The 16,779-nt window shown below is 36.6% G+C and overlaps 1 protein-coding gene across 1 annotated transcript in view; it reads left to right on the forward strand.

Moving 5' to 3' along the window:
• The window catches only part of CDK14 (cyclin dependent kinase 14), a 1,122,917-nt gene that overhangs the window by 542,306 nt on the left and 563,832 nt on the right, over window positions 1-16,779 (forward strand). Inside the window, exon 8 of the mRNA XM_053714025.1 lies at window positions 8,948-9,071. Within this exon, the coding sequence (XP_053570000.1) occupies window positions 8,948-9,071 (124 nt within the window). The remainder of the gene's footprint in view (window positions 1-8,947; window positions 9,072-16,779) is intronic.

The following is a 16,779-nucleotide window of genomic DNA, read 5'->3' on the forward strand; positions in this document are numbered from 1 at the left end:
ACCTGAAGCCGACGGTTCCTGATATTGGCTAGGAATACAGGGGGGTGTCATGATAACAGCAGCGCAGTATTTGTAGTGTATTATTGGGTAATCTATCTTTGTGGGTAATCATAGGTGATGTTTATCACCATAGATATTAATACTCTTCTTTTAAAAACTATTAAATAAAGTTTATAGTTTTAATGTCCATTATATTTTTCAATAGCAAGCAACTTATGCTGTAGTAATTTTACAGCTTATTACAAACGATAGGTGTAAGAGTGCTTTAAATCTCTTCTATATCCTCTACAATTCCTTTCCCTTACTTTTGATAATTATTTAAAGGGACAGCACCGAGGTTACACACACTACCTCCTTAATCCTATCTCTAACCAATGATACTGTGCCTATATTTGACCTCAATATAATGCAAAACACTGCTGCCAGGTGGCTAAAGACCAAGACAACTAAGCATATTTGATAATATAAGTAATTTGGAAAGTTGTTTAAAATGTCATGCTCTATCTTTCACTACATTACATCCTTCAGATACCTGCAGTGTAACCTAGGTTCCATAATGGCAGCACCCATGATTAGAAGGAAGTGCATGAAATGTATTTAGAAATCAGTGTTTCAGGTTTGCGCCACCTAAAGTAGGTGAAATAATCCTGATCCAATCAGGATGATTGACAGCCCCCACTGGCTAATAGTTGGCCGTGTGCAAACAGGGAGTAACATTGCACAAACAGCATACTGTGCAATGTTAAGTGTGGACTGCATATCCTGTCCGCTCGCCGTGAGGCCAGATAGAGAGTTTCACGGGAGAGAACCTTGTTCAGCTGCCCATAAACCCCTTCAATGTGTATGATAACCTATTGTCATCATACACATTGCAGCCTGTGTTTGCATGGTGAGCCCTTTTCGTCATGCAGGGGTATCGCCTCTCAAACTCTCATTTCGATGATCACCCGCACTACAGGTCAGGGATCGTTGGTGGCTTAGTGGGTAGCACTCCCCGGCTTCATGGGAGTGTCGGTGATGTGGTGATGTCACAAAGAGGGTAGAACCAGTAAAATCATTGTAGCTGCAAGGGAGTTGGATGGGGGAGCTTCTTCAAACCTCTCAATTTCAGCTCATATAGCAGTTATAAACCTCCAAGACCCTTCATTTGAAAGAGAAAGGCCTGCTCTTTCAATCTGATCAGTTCCACATAACAGATCTCTTAAAAATAAGTACAAAAAACACATGAAGATTAGTTTGGGAATGGGTATTATATGTGCAATAAAAAAAATCTGGCATGTATAGACCCCTAATAAAGATAATTTTCAAGTAGACAAGTCCTCTCAAAAAAAAAATGGATTTTGTCTGTATAGGCAGGCGAACAAGGAGGTAAAAGTAAACATTTTGCAAGAAACAACGTTTTTATCTCTGTACTGACCAATGGGGCCTCTCTAATCTATATTTTAACCCCCAAAAGTCTGTATGGACCTTTCACATGTGGCTACCCATGATGACAAATTAGGAAGCTAATCAAAGTAACAGCAGTGGTCACTTTTCCGTTCTCAGTATTATTTACTAAAATCTAATAACAAATTATAGTTGGTTTTTTTTTTTACAGGTTTTTGCCAAAGCGATCTCATATGCCATGAATTATAAATGTAAAATGGTATATTGTGAATCTACTGCACCTAATCTAATTTGTGTGGGTCGCTTACTGAGATTGTACTTACAATAGCAAAAAAGCTAAAAATGTTCTCACTGGGGTGAAAAAAGGCTGAGCAGCAAAGGGGTTAATAAATTGGGCCTCAGTTTTTATCAGCTTGAATGGGGATTCTAGGCAAACTCTCAAATCTAAAAAAATAGAACCAGCTTGACATCCAAAAGTCTTTCTACTGAAATAGAAACAATTGCACTGCCAAGGTTACAGACATAAACCTTGGATCGACCACTCTGTCTAGACTGCTTATTGTGTAACAAAAAAGGTACTATTACTCTACAGAGAAAATATAAAATATACTAGCAACAAGTCAAGGTAGCCATGTTTGTTTGGATTATGATAACCTTTGAGATTTTCGATTTTGCCTTTGTTAGGACATAATAAAGAAGATCCCCTGGAACATCTCATTCTTTAACAGTTCAGGAAAATTTTTCCATCAGACCACTGCTATGTAAAAAGACATTTTTCAAGCGCTCTACATTTATTTGCAACTACAAATCAAATGAATCAAAACACTTCAAATCAAGAGAGAGAGACATTATCATAAACAAAATACAAAAAAATCTGATATATGTTAGGGAACATAATTAGCTACAAGGTTCCTAGAAGCTTGCATTCCTCTAGATAGCACAAGTAAGTCCAGGTTTGAAGAGACCATTGACTTACAATAAGTGAATAATGGCCACACAATAGACTGTATTTTATGTATTGGGTACTTGTAAAGCGCGGATAATCACCAGTAAGGGTCTCAAGGCGCTGCTCATTTTATCAACCTCAGAAGGATGAAAGGCTGAGTGAACCTCGCCGGGGATCGAACCTGCAACCCTTGGGTTGTTACAGAGCTCAGCCACAGTACCCTAGCATGCTGAACTATCTGTAGAGCTAAAAAATCTTTTTTTCAGATCCTCAGAGAGTTCATTGCCATGAGGTGTCATACTACTTATGTACACAAATTACCTAACACTTGGGAGCTGAATAATTTCTTATCAATAGCTTATTTAGTTACAGTATCCCACAAAAGTGAGTACACCCTCACATTTTTGTAAATATTTGATTATATATTTTCATGTGAAAACACTGAAGAAATGAAACTTTGATACAATGTAAAGTAGTTAGTATACAGCCTGCATAAGTGTAAATTTGCTGTCCCCTCAAAATACACACAGCCATTAATGTCTAAACCATTGGCAACAAAAGTGAGTACACCCCTAAGTGGAAATGTCCAAATTGGTCCCAAAGTGTCAATATTTTGTGTGGCCACCATTATTTTCTAGCACTTCCTTAACCCTCTTGGGCATGGAGTTCACCAGAGCTTCACAGGTTGCCACTGGAGTCCTCTTCCATTCCTCCATGGCATCATGGAGCTGGTGAATGTTAGAGACCTTGCACTCCCCCACCTTCACTTTGAGAATGCCCCACAGATGCTCAATAGGGTTTAGGTCTGGAGACATTCTTGGCCAGTCCATCACCTTTACCCTCAGCTTCTTTAGCAAGGCAGTGGTAGTTTTGGAGGTGTGTTTGGGGTCATTATGTTGGAATACTGCCCTGTGGCCCAGTCTCCAAAGGGAAGGGATCATGCTCTGCTTCAGTATGTCACAGTACATGTTGGCATTCATGGTTCCCTCAATGAACTGTAGCTCCCCAGTGCCGGCAGCACTCATGCAGGCCCAGACCATGACACTCCCACCACCATGCCTGACTGTAGGCAAGACATACTTGTCTTTGTACTCCTCACCTGGTTGCCGCCACACATGCTTGACACCATCTGAACCAAATAAATTTATCTTGGTCTCATCAGACCACAGGACATGGTTCCAGTCATTCATGTCCTTAGCCTTCTTGTCTTCAGCAAACTGTTTGTGGGATTTCTTCTGCATCATCTTTAGAAGAGGCTTCTTTCTAGGATGACAGCCATGCAGACCAATTTGATGCAGTGTGCGGCGTATGGTCTGAGCACTGACAGGCTTACCCCACACCCCTTCAACCTTTGCAATAATGCTGGAAGCACTCATATGTCTATTTCCCAAAAACAACCTCTAGATATAATGCTTAGCACATGCACTTAACTTCTTTGGTCGACCATGGCGAGGCCTGTTCTGAGTGGAACCTGTCCTGTGAAACTGCTGTATGGTCTTGCCCACCATGCTGCAGCTCAGTTTCAGGATCTTGGCAATTTTCTTATAGCCTAGGCCATCTTTATGTAGAGCAACAATTCTTTTTTTCAGATCCTCAGAGAGTTCTTTGCCATGAGGTGCCATGTTGAACTTCCAGTGACCAGTATGAGAGATTTGAGATGACACCAAATTTAACACACCTGCTCCCCATTCACACCTGAGACCTTAAAACACTAATGAGTCAGTGTCACATGACACCGGGGAGGCCCAATTTGGACATTTCCACTTAGGGGTGTACTCACTTTTGTTGCCAACGGTTTAGACATTAATGGCTGTGTGTTGTTATTTTGAGGGGACAGCAAATTTACGCATATATATATATATAAATTTACGCGTATATACAGGCTGTATATTTTAGCAAAGTGTCATTTCCTCAGTCTTGTCACATGAAAAGATGTAATAAAATATTTACAAAAATGTGAGGGGTGTACTCACTTTTGTGGGATACTGTAAATACTAGAGTGGATGAAGAAAACTTTTAGTGAATTTTGCACAATGATCAACATTTACTAATAATCATTCAACTTCGTCAATCTCACCAGTTATTTTTTTATTCTGCTAGTTTAGTTAATTAATGACATAAAGTAGTATTGGAGGAAATTGCTAGTGATTGAGTAATAAAGTTCCTAATCAAAGTTCCAGAACTGAAAATAAAAAATATTACTTTCTTAGGAGTAAAAAAAAACCCCATTTTAAATGACCCAGAGAAAAGTTAGATTATAGGTAAAAGGAAAAATATCAAGTTTTACAAAATGTGTCTTTCTATTTTTATAAGAAAATAAAATGTGTTTTAGGGTTTGTGCTTATTTTGGACAATTTCAATGTACAGTATATAGCTATATAATTTAAGTACAGTGTATATTGTCTCAACCCTAAGGGTACGATTTATCAATGTCTGTCCTACATGATACGCTGTAACGTATCATGTCCGACAAACATCGCAGAATGCCAACAGCATACGCTGTCTTCATTTAACATTGCACAAGCAGTTCTGGTGAACTGCTTTTGCAATGCCACCCCCTGCAGATTCGCGGGCAGTCGGCTGCTAGCAGGGGGTGTCAATCAATCCGATCGCATAGGATCGGCGGATTAATGTCCGCAGCCTCAGAGGCAGAGGACCAGTTAAGGAGCAGCGGTCTTAAGACCTGAAGGCTCGCGCAGAAATAGGGGCATCAGGGGCCATTCGGCCCTTGATAAATCGGCCCCTAAGTCTTAGAACTACAGCTACCATAAAATAAGTTTGTATAGATATCTTTAGATTCACTAAACAAAATGAAAATACTTTTTTTTATATTTTGTATATAATACACTATTTTGAATTAGCTTTATGTATTTGCTGAAAAACAAAAGAATAAAATAGCTTATTTTCTGTAAGGTCAACCCCTATTTATAACTGTGTGATTCAAGCAAATAAAATCTCTGTACCTCTAAATGCCTGTACCGGCCGATTCCTTTGGGTGTACTGTGCAGTTTGTGGGTGGATATACATATTTTTTTTTCGAAGTTTTCCTCTTTAAGAACAAAATATGTTTCCTGCCATTTATTTACATGTGAAATTATTACTTTGTACAATCTGTGAATAAATACATGCTTCCTGTTGTTGGCAAAGCCTTAAATCATTTGTATGTTTAAACAGAAACATTGTTTTAACAAAATCTACTGCATGTAATAAAGTCTTAGGTAACAGCCTTATCTTGCATTTCAAAACCCTTTTCAGTCAGGGTTTCTTTGTTTTGACCTTGCTTGCAAATCCATTAAAGTATTCTGCAGATTTTTTACAAGTCCTGATTTGATTAGTAGATACCTTTCCAATCAGGATAACCTTCTCTCATAAACATTTAATTACCATTAATAGGTTAAATAAATAAAATAAAAAATTATATATATACTGTATGTGTATATATATATATATATATATATATATATATATATATATATGTGTGTGTGTGCGCACCAGAAAACCCTATAGTATTTTGGTGGGTTTCTGTGTGTGTATATTTGTATGCATGTATGTATACCTTAATGAATTTGAGTAAATAAACCAAAGTTTTAAGCCATTTATGGTAGGACTGGACTGGCCTGGGGAATTACATTACATTTGATTCACACTATCCTACAGAGAATACCTCAAAATATAAAAATATAATTACATAATATCCACATTATTACTTAAAGTGTCAGTAAACCTTAAAAATAATGTTATATAATTCTTCACATAGTGCAGAATTATATAACATTATATTAGCCTTATCTTTATAAAACGTAATATATCCCTTTGAATTTAAAAAAAAAAACGGCTGTTTTACAGACCAGCTCTCTGTGCTCTTCTGATCGGTCTGTTTTATTCACACAGCGCATCGGGCCAGCTGTATAGTCACAGCCCGGCCCGACTGCGCCATTATACACAGTGCAGCTCGCTCCTGCTGTCAGACAGAGCAGGAGCGAGCTGCACTGTGTATAATGGCGCAGTCGGGCCGGGCTGTGACTATACAGCTGGCCCGATGCGCTGTGTGAATAAAACAGACCCGATCAGAAGAGCACAGAGAGCGGGTCTGTAAAACAGCCGGGGTTTTTTTTAAATTCAAAGGGAATATTAGATTTTATAAAGTTTGTGCTAATATAATGTTATATAATTCTGCACTATGTGCAGAATTATATAACATTATTTTTGAGGTTTACTGTCCCTTTAAAATATCATTGGAAATTTTAAGGAGTTAAAGGGACACTGAAGCCAAATTTTTTTCTTTTGTGATTCAGATAGAGCATGCAATTTTAAGCAACTTTCTAATTTACTCCTATTATCAAATTTTCTTCATTCTCTTGGTATCTTTATTTCAAAATTATTATTTTATTTTATTTCAAAATCAATGTAAGTTTAGATGCCGGCCCATTTTTGGTGAACAACCTAGGTTGTTCTTGCTGATTGGTGGATTAATGTAACCGACCAATAAACAAGTGCTGTACAACTGTCAGAACCAAAAAATAGCTTAGCTGCCTTCTTTTTCAAATAAAGATGGCAAGAGAACAAAGAAAATTTGATAATAGAGCATGCAACTTTCAAATTTACTCCTATCTGAATCACGAAAGAACAAAATTTGGGTTCAGTGTCCCTTTAAGTTTAACTGCATGTACTACTGAAATGTACACATTTTAGAACAAATGCACAGGTTTAAAGAGACATGATCAGAATTAAGCTTTCATAATTAAGGTAGAGGACACAGTCTAGCACACTTTGAGCTAGATTACAAGTGGTGTGCTAATAATAGTGCACACGCGATAACCAGTTTTGCTTAACCTCACTACGATTAGTGCGCAAATTTGATATTACAATTTAATGGTAAAGCGTGTTAACCGGAGAAGGGTGAGCGCAGCCAGCTTTGCTCGAGCGCAACCATTAGTTTCAATGGATATCGCAACCAGGCTGATTACTTTGGGGCAATGCCCCGCAAAAGGCCCTTTTAAGGGCTATTTGTAATTTAGTTTAGGGTAGGGGAATTTTATTATTTTGGGGGGCTTTTTTTATTTTATTAGGGGGCTTAGATTAGGTGTAATTGGCTTAAAATTCTTGTAATATTTTTTTATTTTTTGTAATTTTGTGTTTGTTTTTGTAATATAGTTTAGTTTATTTAATTGTATTTTAGTTTAGATAATTGTAGTTTATTTAATTAATTTATTGATAGTGTAGTGTTAGGTGTATTTGTAACTTAGGTTAGGATTTATTTTACAGGTAATTTTGTAATTATTTTAACTAGGTAGCTATTAAATAGTTATTAACTATTTAATAGCTATTGTACCTAGTTAAAATAAATACAGATTTGCCTGTAAAATAAATATAAATCCTAAAATAGCTACAATATAATTATTAATTATATTGTAGCTATCTTAGGGTTTATTTTATAGGTAAGTATTTAGTTTTAAATAGGAATACTTTAGTTAATAATATTAATATTATTTAGATTTATTTAAATAATAATTAAGTTAGGGGGTGTTAGGGTTAGACTTAGGTTTAGGGGGTAATATATTTTATGTAGGTGGCAGCGGTGTAGGGGGGTCAGATTAGGGGTTAATAAATTTAATATAGGTGGCGGCGGTGTAGGGGGGTCAGATTAGAGGGTAATATATTTAATGTAGGTGGCGGCGGTGTAGGGGGTAATACATATAATATAGGTGGTGGGGGGATCCGGGAGCGGCAGTTTAGGGGTTAATACTAGGATAGGTTTATTGCGGTGTGGGCTATGGCGGTTTAGGGGTTAATTATTAGGCTTATTGCGTTGTGGGGGGTTGTCGGTCTAGGGGTTAATACATTTATTGTTAGGAGTGAGAGGGGGGATTGCGGATAGAGGGTTATACGTGTCGGGCTATTTTTGGGAGGCGTGTTAGACAGTTATGGGAGATTTTATATTTGAGTAAGTTTTTGTAGGCGCAGGCAGTTTCTAAAGTGCCGTAAGTCACTGGCGACTCCAGAAATTTGTAGTTACGCTTATTTCTGGACATCGCTAGTTTGTCCGACTTACGGCACTTTAGCAACTGCCGGCGGGGTATATTGGATACCCCGATGTGCGAGGTGAAACTACGGGCGGCTCGGGTTACCTTGCTTGCCCCAAAAAGTACGCCGTATATCGGATCACGCCCATTATGTTTTTCTCAATGTAAAGGGTGTCAAAGGAATGATCCATACAACTCATGTTATAGAAATAAATATACTCTAAACTGGAAGAAAAAGTAATTTTATGTTTATTAATACTATCAATAACCCCTGTGCCACAGTAAAATTATATTGTATTTATAAATTATAAAACTGTAGAAGTGAAATTGCATACACAACTGCTGCTGAATGGTGGCTACATAGATATGCCTCTTGTCATTGTCTCACCCGATGTGCTCAGCTAAGTCCCAGTAGTGTACTGCTGCTCTTTCAGCAAATGATACAAAGAGAATGAAGTAAATTTGATAGTATCTGATAGTATCTTCTAGCTTAATCATGAAAGTAAAAGTTAGGTTTCATGTCCCTTTAATAAAAATGATAGCATTCAATGGCAAAAGTGACATTTTTTTCTTTCTTTTATCTTTCTTTCAGTTGTTTCTGTTCCAGCTGCTGCGGGGTTTGTCCTATATTCACCAAGGCCATATTTTGCACAGAGACCTAAAACCACAAAATCTTCTCATCAGCGACACTGGCGAGTTAAAGCTGGCTGATTTTGGTAAGAAATTACTTACTTTTTTTATCGATATTGAAGGAGATTTGTTTAAATATAATAATTAATGTGAAAGCAGAAATGCATCAAGTAAATAAAAGCTAGAGAAAAAAAACAATGAGAGCACTAAGTCTCTCTAGGGGGCGATATATCATAAAAAGTGACAATATGTATGTATCAAAATAAGCATACAGATATGGTATGTATCTAAAATCTATATGTAGCTAAGATCTACGGCTATATGTAGAAAGCAAATATGTATACAGATATTAATAACACAATATTTCTAATACAAAATGCTAATAAAAATCAAACACTCTAAGACCAAATATCAGGTAATGTCAAATTTAAGAGTGTGATAAAAAAAGAGTCCTGAATACAAATAGGAGAGAAAGGAGCTAGGTAATCTATACTTGTTATACTAGGAAAGTCCTTGGACTCTTTTTTCCTCCTTTTTCCTTTCTTTTAGGCTCCTTTTGGGATGCACAATTCAGATGCAGCTCCTCTCTTACTTCACAGCAAAGTAATAAAAATCCTAGACAAACAAAGCAGAGGGCACTTCATGTGCATATTAGTTTTTAAATAAACAGTGCAGTGCAATATGCATACAGGGTACTCACAATATGCAGCAGCGCTCTGTTGCGCTGATAGGCGCGTTCTGGAGACTCTCAGTGCTCCAGCTCACTGCACAGTGGTGATCAGCTCCCTTCCAGAAGGTCAAGTAGGCAAGATTTAGTACATGTAGACCAGAGGCGTGTGTTAAAGCATCAACATCATTTTTAATATTAAACTGTTTTAGGGATAAAACAATTGTTTTAAAATTTGAGGGTTGAAACATTCATTCAGAGCCCCAATAAAATGCAACGCGTTTCTCCGCTAGTACAGCGGTTTCCTCAGGCATAAGAAAATAATGGTATATCACATAGCAGGCATGCTCTACCTTTTTAAACAAAAAAAATAACAAAAAATAACAAATCAATTATCTTAATTGCTCAGAACACACCTGTTATTGAAAACTCATCAGTTACCTGCTGCAGCTTCCTGATAACAGATCCTATTAGGTCTAAAAACACCTACCTACTTACTTATCCCTAATTGGTCTACAATGGTTTTCAACTCATATATTGTTCTAATGTTGTTTCTATGTATCAAATGAACACAACTTCTAAACTTTATCTTAAAGGGACACTGAACCCAATTTTTGTCTTTCGTGATTCAGATAGAGCATGCAATTTTAAGCAACTTTCTAATTTACTCCTATTATCAAATTTTCTTCATTCTCTTGGTATCTTTATTTAAAAAGCAAGAATGTAAGTTTAGAAGCCGGCCTATTTTTGGTAAACAACCTGCGTTGTTCTTGCTGATTGGTGGATAAATTCACCCACCAATAAACAAGTGCTGCCCAGGGTCTAAACCAAAAATAGCTGATATGCCTTCTTTTTCAAATAAAGATAGCAAGAGAATGAAGAAAAATTGATAATAGGAGTAAATTTGAAAAATTTTGGATTCAGTGTTCCTTTAAGTGTATAATAAAATAGTGTACACTTAAGATAATAGAGTAAATCTTAACTCTGATTTGTTTAAATGAGCTCATCACATCGCATTGAACATTTGAAAGTGTGTGTCATATGCACATTTTAGACGAAATGTATTAAATCTTTTGGAGGAATAGTGTCATATGACACATACTTTCAAATATCCAATGCAATGTGATAAACTTATTTAAACAAATCAGAGTTAAGATTTACTCTATACCAGCAGTTTTCACATAAATTAGACATTTGATAAAAAGAGTACTTTTTTGCCAGCAATTTAAACATTTGATAAAAAGAAACTCTTGAGTACTTTTTCACTATTTTATTATACACTTAAAGGGACAGTCAACACCAGAATTGTTGTTGTTTAAAAAGATAGATAATCCATTTATTACCCATTCCCCAGTTTTGCATAACCAACACAGTTATATAAATACACTTTGTATCTCTTTAATTACCTTGTATCTAAGCCTCTGCAAACTGCCCCCTTATTTCAGTTCTTTTGACAGACTTGCTTTTTAGCCAATCAGTGCTCACTCCGTGGTAACTTCACATGTATGAGCTCAATGTTATCTATATGAAACGCATGAACGTATGCCCTCTAGTGGTCAAAATGCATTCAGATTAGAGGCAGTCTTCAAGGTCTAAGAAATTAGCATATGAACCTGCTAGAATTAGCTTTCAACTAAGAATACCAAGAGAACAAAGCAAAATTCGTGTTAAAAGTAAATTGGAAAGTTGTTTAAAATTACATTCTCTATTTAAATCCTGAAAGTTTTTTTTGGACTTGACTGTCCCTTTAAGATAAGTTTAGAAGTTTTGTACATTTGATACATAGAAACAATATTAGCAATATATGAGTTGAAAACCAATGTAGACCAATTAGGGATAGGTAGGTGTATGTTTTTAGACCGAATAAGATCTATTATCAGGGAGCTGCAGCAGGTAACTGCTAGGTTTTCCAAAACAGGTGTGTTCTGAGCAATTAAGATTGGTTATGTTTTGTTTAAAAGGTGAGCATGCCTGCTATGTGATATACCATTATTTTCTTATGCCTGAGGAAACCGCTGTACTAGTGGAGAAACGCGTTGCATTTTATTGGGGCTCTGAATAAATGTTTCAACCCTCAAATTTTAAAACAATTGTTTTATCCCTAAAACAGTTTTATATTAAAAATTATTTTGATGCTTTAACACACGCCTCTGGTCTACATGTACTAAATCTTGCCTACTTGACCTTCTGGAAGGGAGCTGATCACCACTGTGCAGTGAGCTGGAGCACTGAGAGTCTCCAGAGCGCGCCTATCAGCGCAACAGAGCGCTGCTGCATATTGTGAGTACCCTGTATGCATATTACACTGCACTGTTTATTTAAAAACTAATATGCACATGAAGTGCCCTCTGCTTTGTTAGTCTAAGTAAATAAAAGCAAATGGCAATTTTTTTATATCTATAAATCTATCATTCTATCGATGTAAGCATTTATGTGCTTGTCTTCTCTATTCTCCATAGATATAGAGGTAAATCATATACAGATTGGTCTTTGTGAGCTAAAAAAATCTAAAATAAATTCTCCCGTTTACAGGCACGAGATAAATAATCAGCCATTACACGGTTATTGCTAGCACGAGCTTGCAGTAGCAATTAGCACTCAGAAAATTAAACAGGGATCAGATATCTGGTTAATTTTCTAAAAGTGCCCCAAATGCCCCCATAATAACGGGTCTTTTAGTTTTTTATGGATAAAGAATGTATCTTTTTTTAATTTTTTATAAAAAAGACTACTGTACTAGGCAGTTTTAGGGGTTAAAAGTGGCGGGTGTGGAGGTTTTAGAAAAGAAAACTGCACTGAAAAGTTGCCTTTACATTGCGGTCTATGGGGACTATGTTATACCTGTACAGTATATGCTTTTATACATATATTATATATTTATGTGTATATACACATATAAACACATGAATATTTATGTATATATTCATAAACATATATATTAACAATTTGCTGCCATTGCTGCACAAATTACCTCCTTCGCTGCACTAGTTCTCATGATGTGTCTGACGGCATGAGAACGAGGCTCCAATTGGAGCCTATGAAGTACAATCTTGTGAGCGCAATGCTTCCACGCAATGAGAAAGTGAGGTTGTGTTCGCATTGCACTTCACTTGTAATACCAGCGCAGATTAGCCGTGTGCTGGTATTACTCAGTTGAGCGCAAATATCGCTTTTGCGTAAACAATATTCTGCGCTCAACTTGTAATCTAGTCCTTTATAGCAGAGAAAAGGTTTGTTAAATTAGAATAATTAAAATCTCTAACATGCAAGGTCTTTCATGAATAGTGCATGACACTGGATTCTGGATTTGATGCAGCATGATTGCTTATTTGCTTATAGCAGCGATTCATTTATCAATAACATTTTCTCTAGACATGTGCATTTGAAATGCTGAAGAATGACAGATTTCTGTAAATCCAGATCTAAATGTGTTGCATTTTCACAAGAAGAAATCCGGTGCTCTATAATTTTTCTCGTCCCATAGACATCTTTTATGTGTAGAATTTAGTGCACCTGCACTATTTGACATCAATATTAAAATTTTACTTTCAGTTTGTAATATGAACATAAAAATGAAAGCACTATTGATTTAACTTGACTGTTGTTCATGCACAATAGCGCTAATATTTTTGCTCTCCACTTGTAATCTATATAAAACATATGGAAAGTGTACACCTTTAATGCTAATGTATTTTTTGCTCTCAAAAAAGAGTAAAATTAGAAATTGCGCAAAGAAATAATATTGGTCAAGATAGTCCTTTAGCTCTTTCAGATTTTAAAAAAGAGATTTTTTTATTGAATTGAAAAGAAATAGTAAATGCAAAGCTTATAGGCACTAAGAACAAACAATTTTACCATTAAAGGGACAGTCAAGTCAAAATCAAACTTGCATGATACAGACAGGGGATGCCATATTAAACAACTTTCCAATATACTTTTATCATCAAAGTTGCTTTGTTCTCTTGGTATTCTTTGTTGAAAGCTAAACCTAGGTAGGCTCATATGCTAATTTCTAAACCCTTGAAGGCCGCCTCCTATCTCAGTGCATTTTGACAATTTTTCCAAAGTTAGACAGCGTTCATGTGTGCCATATAGATAACAATGTGCTCACTTCTGTGGAGTTATGAGATAAGGGAGCAGTCTACAGAGATTTAGATGCAAGGTAATGACAGAGGTAAAAAGTGTATTAATATAACTGTTGGTTATGCAAAACTGGGGAATTGGTAATAAAGGGATTATCCATCTTTTTAAACAATACTAATTTTGGTGTAGACTGTCCTTTAAAGTTTTAGTTTTCATACTGGTTTAAAGGGATATGAAACCCAATTTTTTTCTTTCATAATTCAAATAGAGACATGCAATTTAAGCAACTTTCTACTTAACTCATATTATCAATTTTCTTCATTCTCTTGGTATCTTTATTTGAAAAGCAGGAATGTAAGCTTAGGAGCTGGCTCATTTTTTGTAATCAGCAAGCACTACCCAGGGTAATACTTACCTGTAAAATAAAACCTAACCTAAGTTACAATAACACCTAACACTACACTACAATTAAATCAATTCCCTACATTAAATACAATTAAGCAAATTAAATTAGCTAAATCACACACCCCCCCCCCACTAAATTACAGAAAATAAAAAACAAATTACAGATCTTTAAACTACAAACAACCTCCCCAACAGTAAAACCCACCACCCACCACAACCAACCCCCAAATAAAGCCTAACTAAAAAAAACTAAGCTCCCCATTGCCCTGAAAAGGGCATTTGGATGGACATTGCCCTTAAAAGGGCATTTAGCTCTATTGCTGCCCAATGCCCTAACCTAAAAAATAAACCCAGCCAATACACCCTTAAAAAATCCTTACACTAACCCCCGAAGATTCATTTACCGGGAGAAGTCTTAACCCAAGCGGCAAGATGTCCTCAAGGAAGCCGGCAGAAGTGGTCCTCCAGACGGGCATAAGTCTTCATCCAAACGGCATCTTCTATATTCATGCTTCTGACGCGGAGCGGCTCCATCTTCAAGACATCCGGCATGGATCATCTGGAATGAATATCTCTTTAAGTGACATCATCCAAGATGGTGTCCCTTAGATTCCGATTGGCTGATAGAATTCTATCAGCCAATCGGAATTAAGGTAGAAAAAATCTATTGGCTGAGGCAAATCAGCCAAATAGGATTGAACTTCAATCAATACCTATTGGCTGATCCAATCAGCCAATTGGATTGAGCTTGCATTCTGTTGGCTGATTGGAACAGCCAATAGAATGCCAGCTCAATCCTAGTGGGCTGATTGCATCAGCCAATTTGATTTTTTCTACCTTAATTCCGATTGGCTGATAAAATTCTATCAGCCAATCGGAATCTAAGGGACGCCATCTTGGAGGACGTCACTTAAAGAGATATTCATTCCAAAGAAGCCGTCGTTTGAAGAGGATGCTCCGCGCCGGATGTCTTGAAGATGGAGCCGCTCCGCGTCGGAAGGATGAAGATAGAAGATGCCGTCGGGATGAAGACTTCTGCCTGTCTGGAGGACCACTTCTTGCCGCTTGGATGAAGACTTCTCCCGGTAAGTGAATCTTCGGGGTTACTGTTAGGCTTTTTTAAGGGTGTATTGGGTGGGTTTATTTTTTTAGTTTAGGGGCTTTGGGCAGCAATTGAGCTAAATGCCCTTTTAAGGGCAATGCCCATCCAAATGCCCTTTTCAGGGCAATGGGGAGCTTAGGTTTTTTAGTTAGGCTTTTATTTGGGGGGTTGGTTGTGTTGGGGGTGGGGTTTAACTGTTGGGGGGCTTGTTTGTATTTTTTTTACAGGTTTAAAGAGCTGATTTCTTTGGGGCAATGCCCCGCAAAAGGCCCTTTTAAGGGCTATTGGTAGTTTAGTTTAGGCTAGGTTTTTTTATTTTTGGGTGGGCTTTTTTTATTTTGATAGGGCTCTTAGATTAGGTGTAATTAAGTTTAAAGATCTGTACTTTGGTTTTTATTTTCTGTAATTTAGTGTTTTTTTGCTAATTTAATTTAATTTATTTAATTGTATTTAATTTAGGGAATTGATTTAATTGTCGTTGTAGTGTTAGGTGTTATTGTAACTTAGGTTAGGTTTTTATTTTACAGGTAAATTTGTATTAATTTTTTCTAGGTAGTTATTAAATAGTTAATACCTATTTAGTAACTATTCTACCTAGTTAAAATAAATACAAACTTGCCTGTAAAATAAAAATAAACCCTAAGCTAGATACAATGTAACTATTAGTTATATTGTAGCTAGCTTAGGGTTTATTTTATAGGTAAGTATTTAGTTTTAAATAGGAATAATTTAGTTAATGATAGTAATTTTATTTAGATTTATTTAAATTATATTTAAGTTAGGGGGTGATAGGGTTAGACTTAGATTTAGGGGTTAATACATTTAATATAGTGGCGGCGACGTTGGGGGTGGCAGATTAGGTGTTAATAAGTGAAGGTAGGTTGCGGCAATATTGGGGGCAGGAGATTAGGGGTTAATAAATATAATGTAAGTGCCGGCGATGTTAGGGCAGCAGATTAGGGGTTAATAAGTGTAAGATTAGGGGTGTTTAGACTCTGGGTTCATGTTAGGGTGTTAGGTGTAAACATAAAATGTGTTTCCCAATAGGAATCAATGGGGCTGCGTTACTGAGTTTTACGTTGCTTTTTGGCAGGTGTTTAGACTTTTTCTCAGCCGCTCTCCCCATTGATGTATATGGGGGAAATCGTGCACGAGCACGTACGACCAGCTCACCGCTGACTTAAGCAGCGCTGTATCGGAGTGAGGTATAGAGCACAATTTTGCTCTACGCTCACTTCTTGCCTTTTAACGCCGGGTTTGTTTAAAACCCATAATACCAGTGCTGTAGGAAAGTGAGCGGTGAGAATAAACTGCACGGTAGCAGCCGCACAGCTCATAATGCAAAACTCGTAATCTACCGTAAAATAGGGGTAAATTAGAAAGTTGCTTAAAATTGCATGCTCTATTTGAATCATGAAATGTGGGTATCATATCCCTTTACCTGTCTGCTTTAAAACCTTTGGTTCTGTAATTTCGTAATTCAGTGGTGAGTTTACAGATTGATGACTACTGTTATTTTACTGTGTACATTCAAATA

This window comes from Bombina bombina, chromosome 5, assembly GCF_027579735.1.
Source record: "Bombina bombina isolate aBomBom1 chromosome 5, aBomBom1.pri, whole genome shotgun sequence".
NCBI classification, from domain to species: domain Eukaryota; kingdom Metazoa; phylum Chordata; class Amphibia; order Anura; family Bombinatoridae; genus Bombina; species Bombina bombina.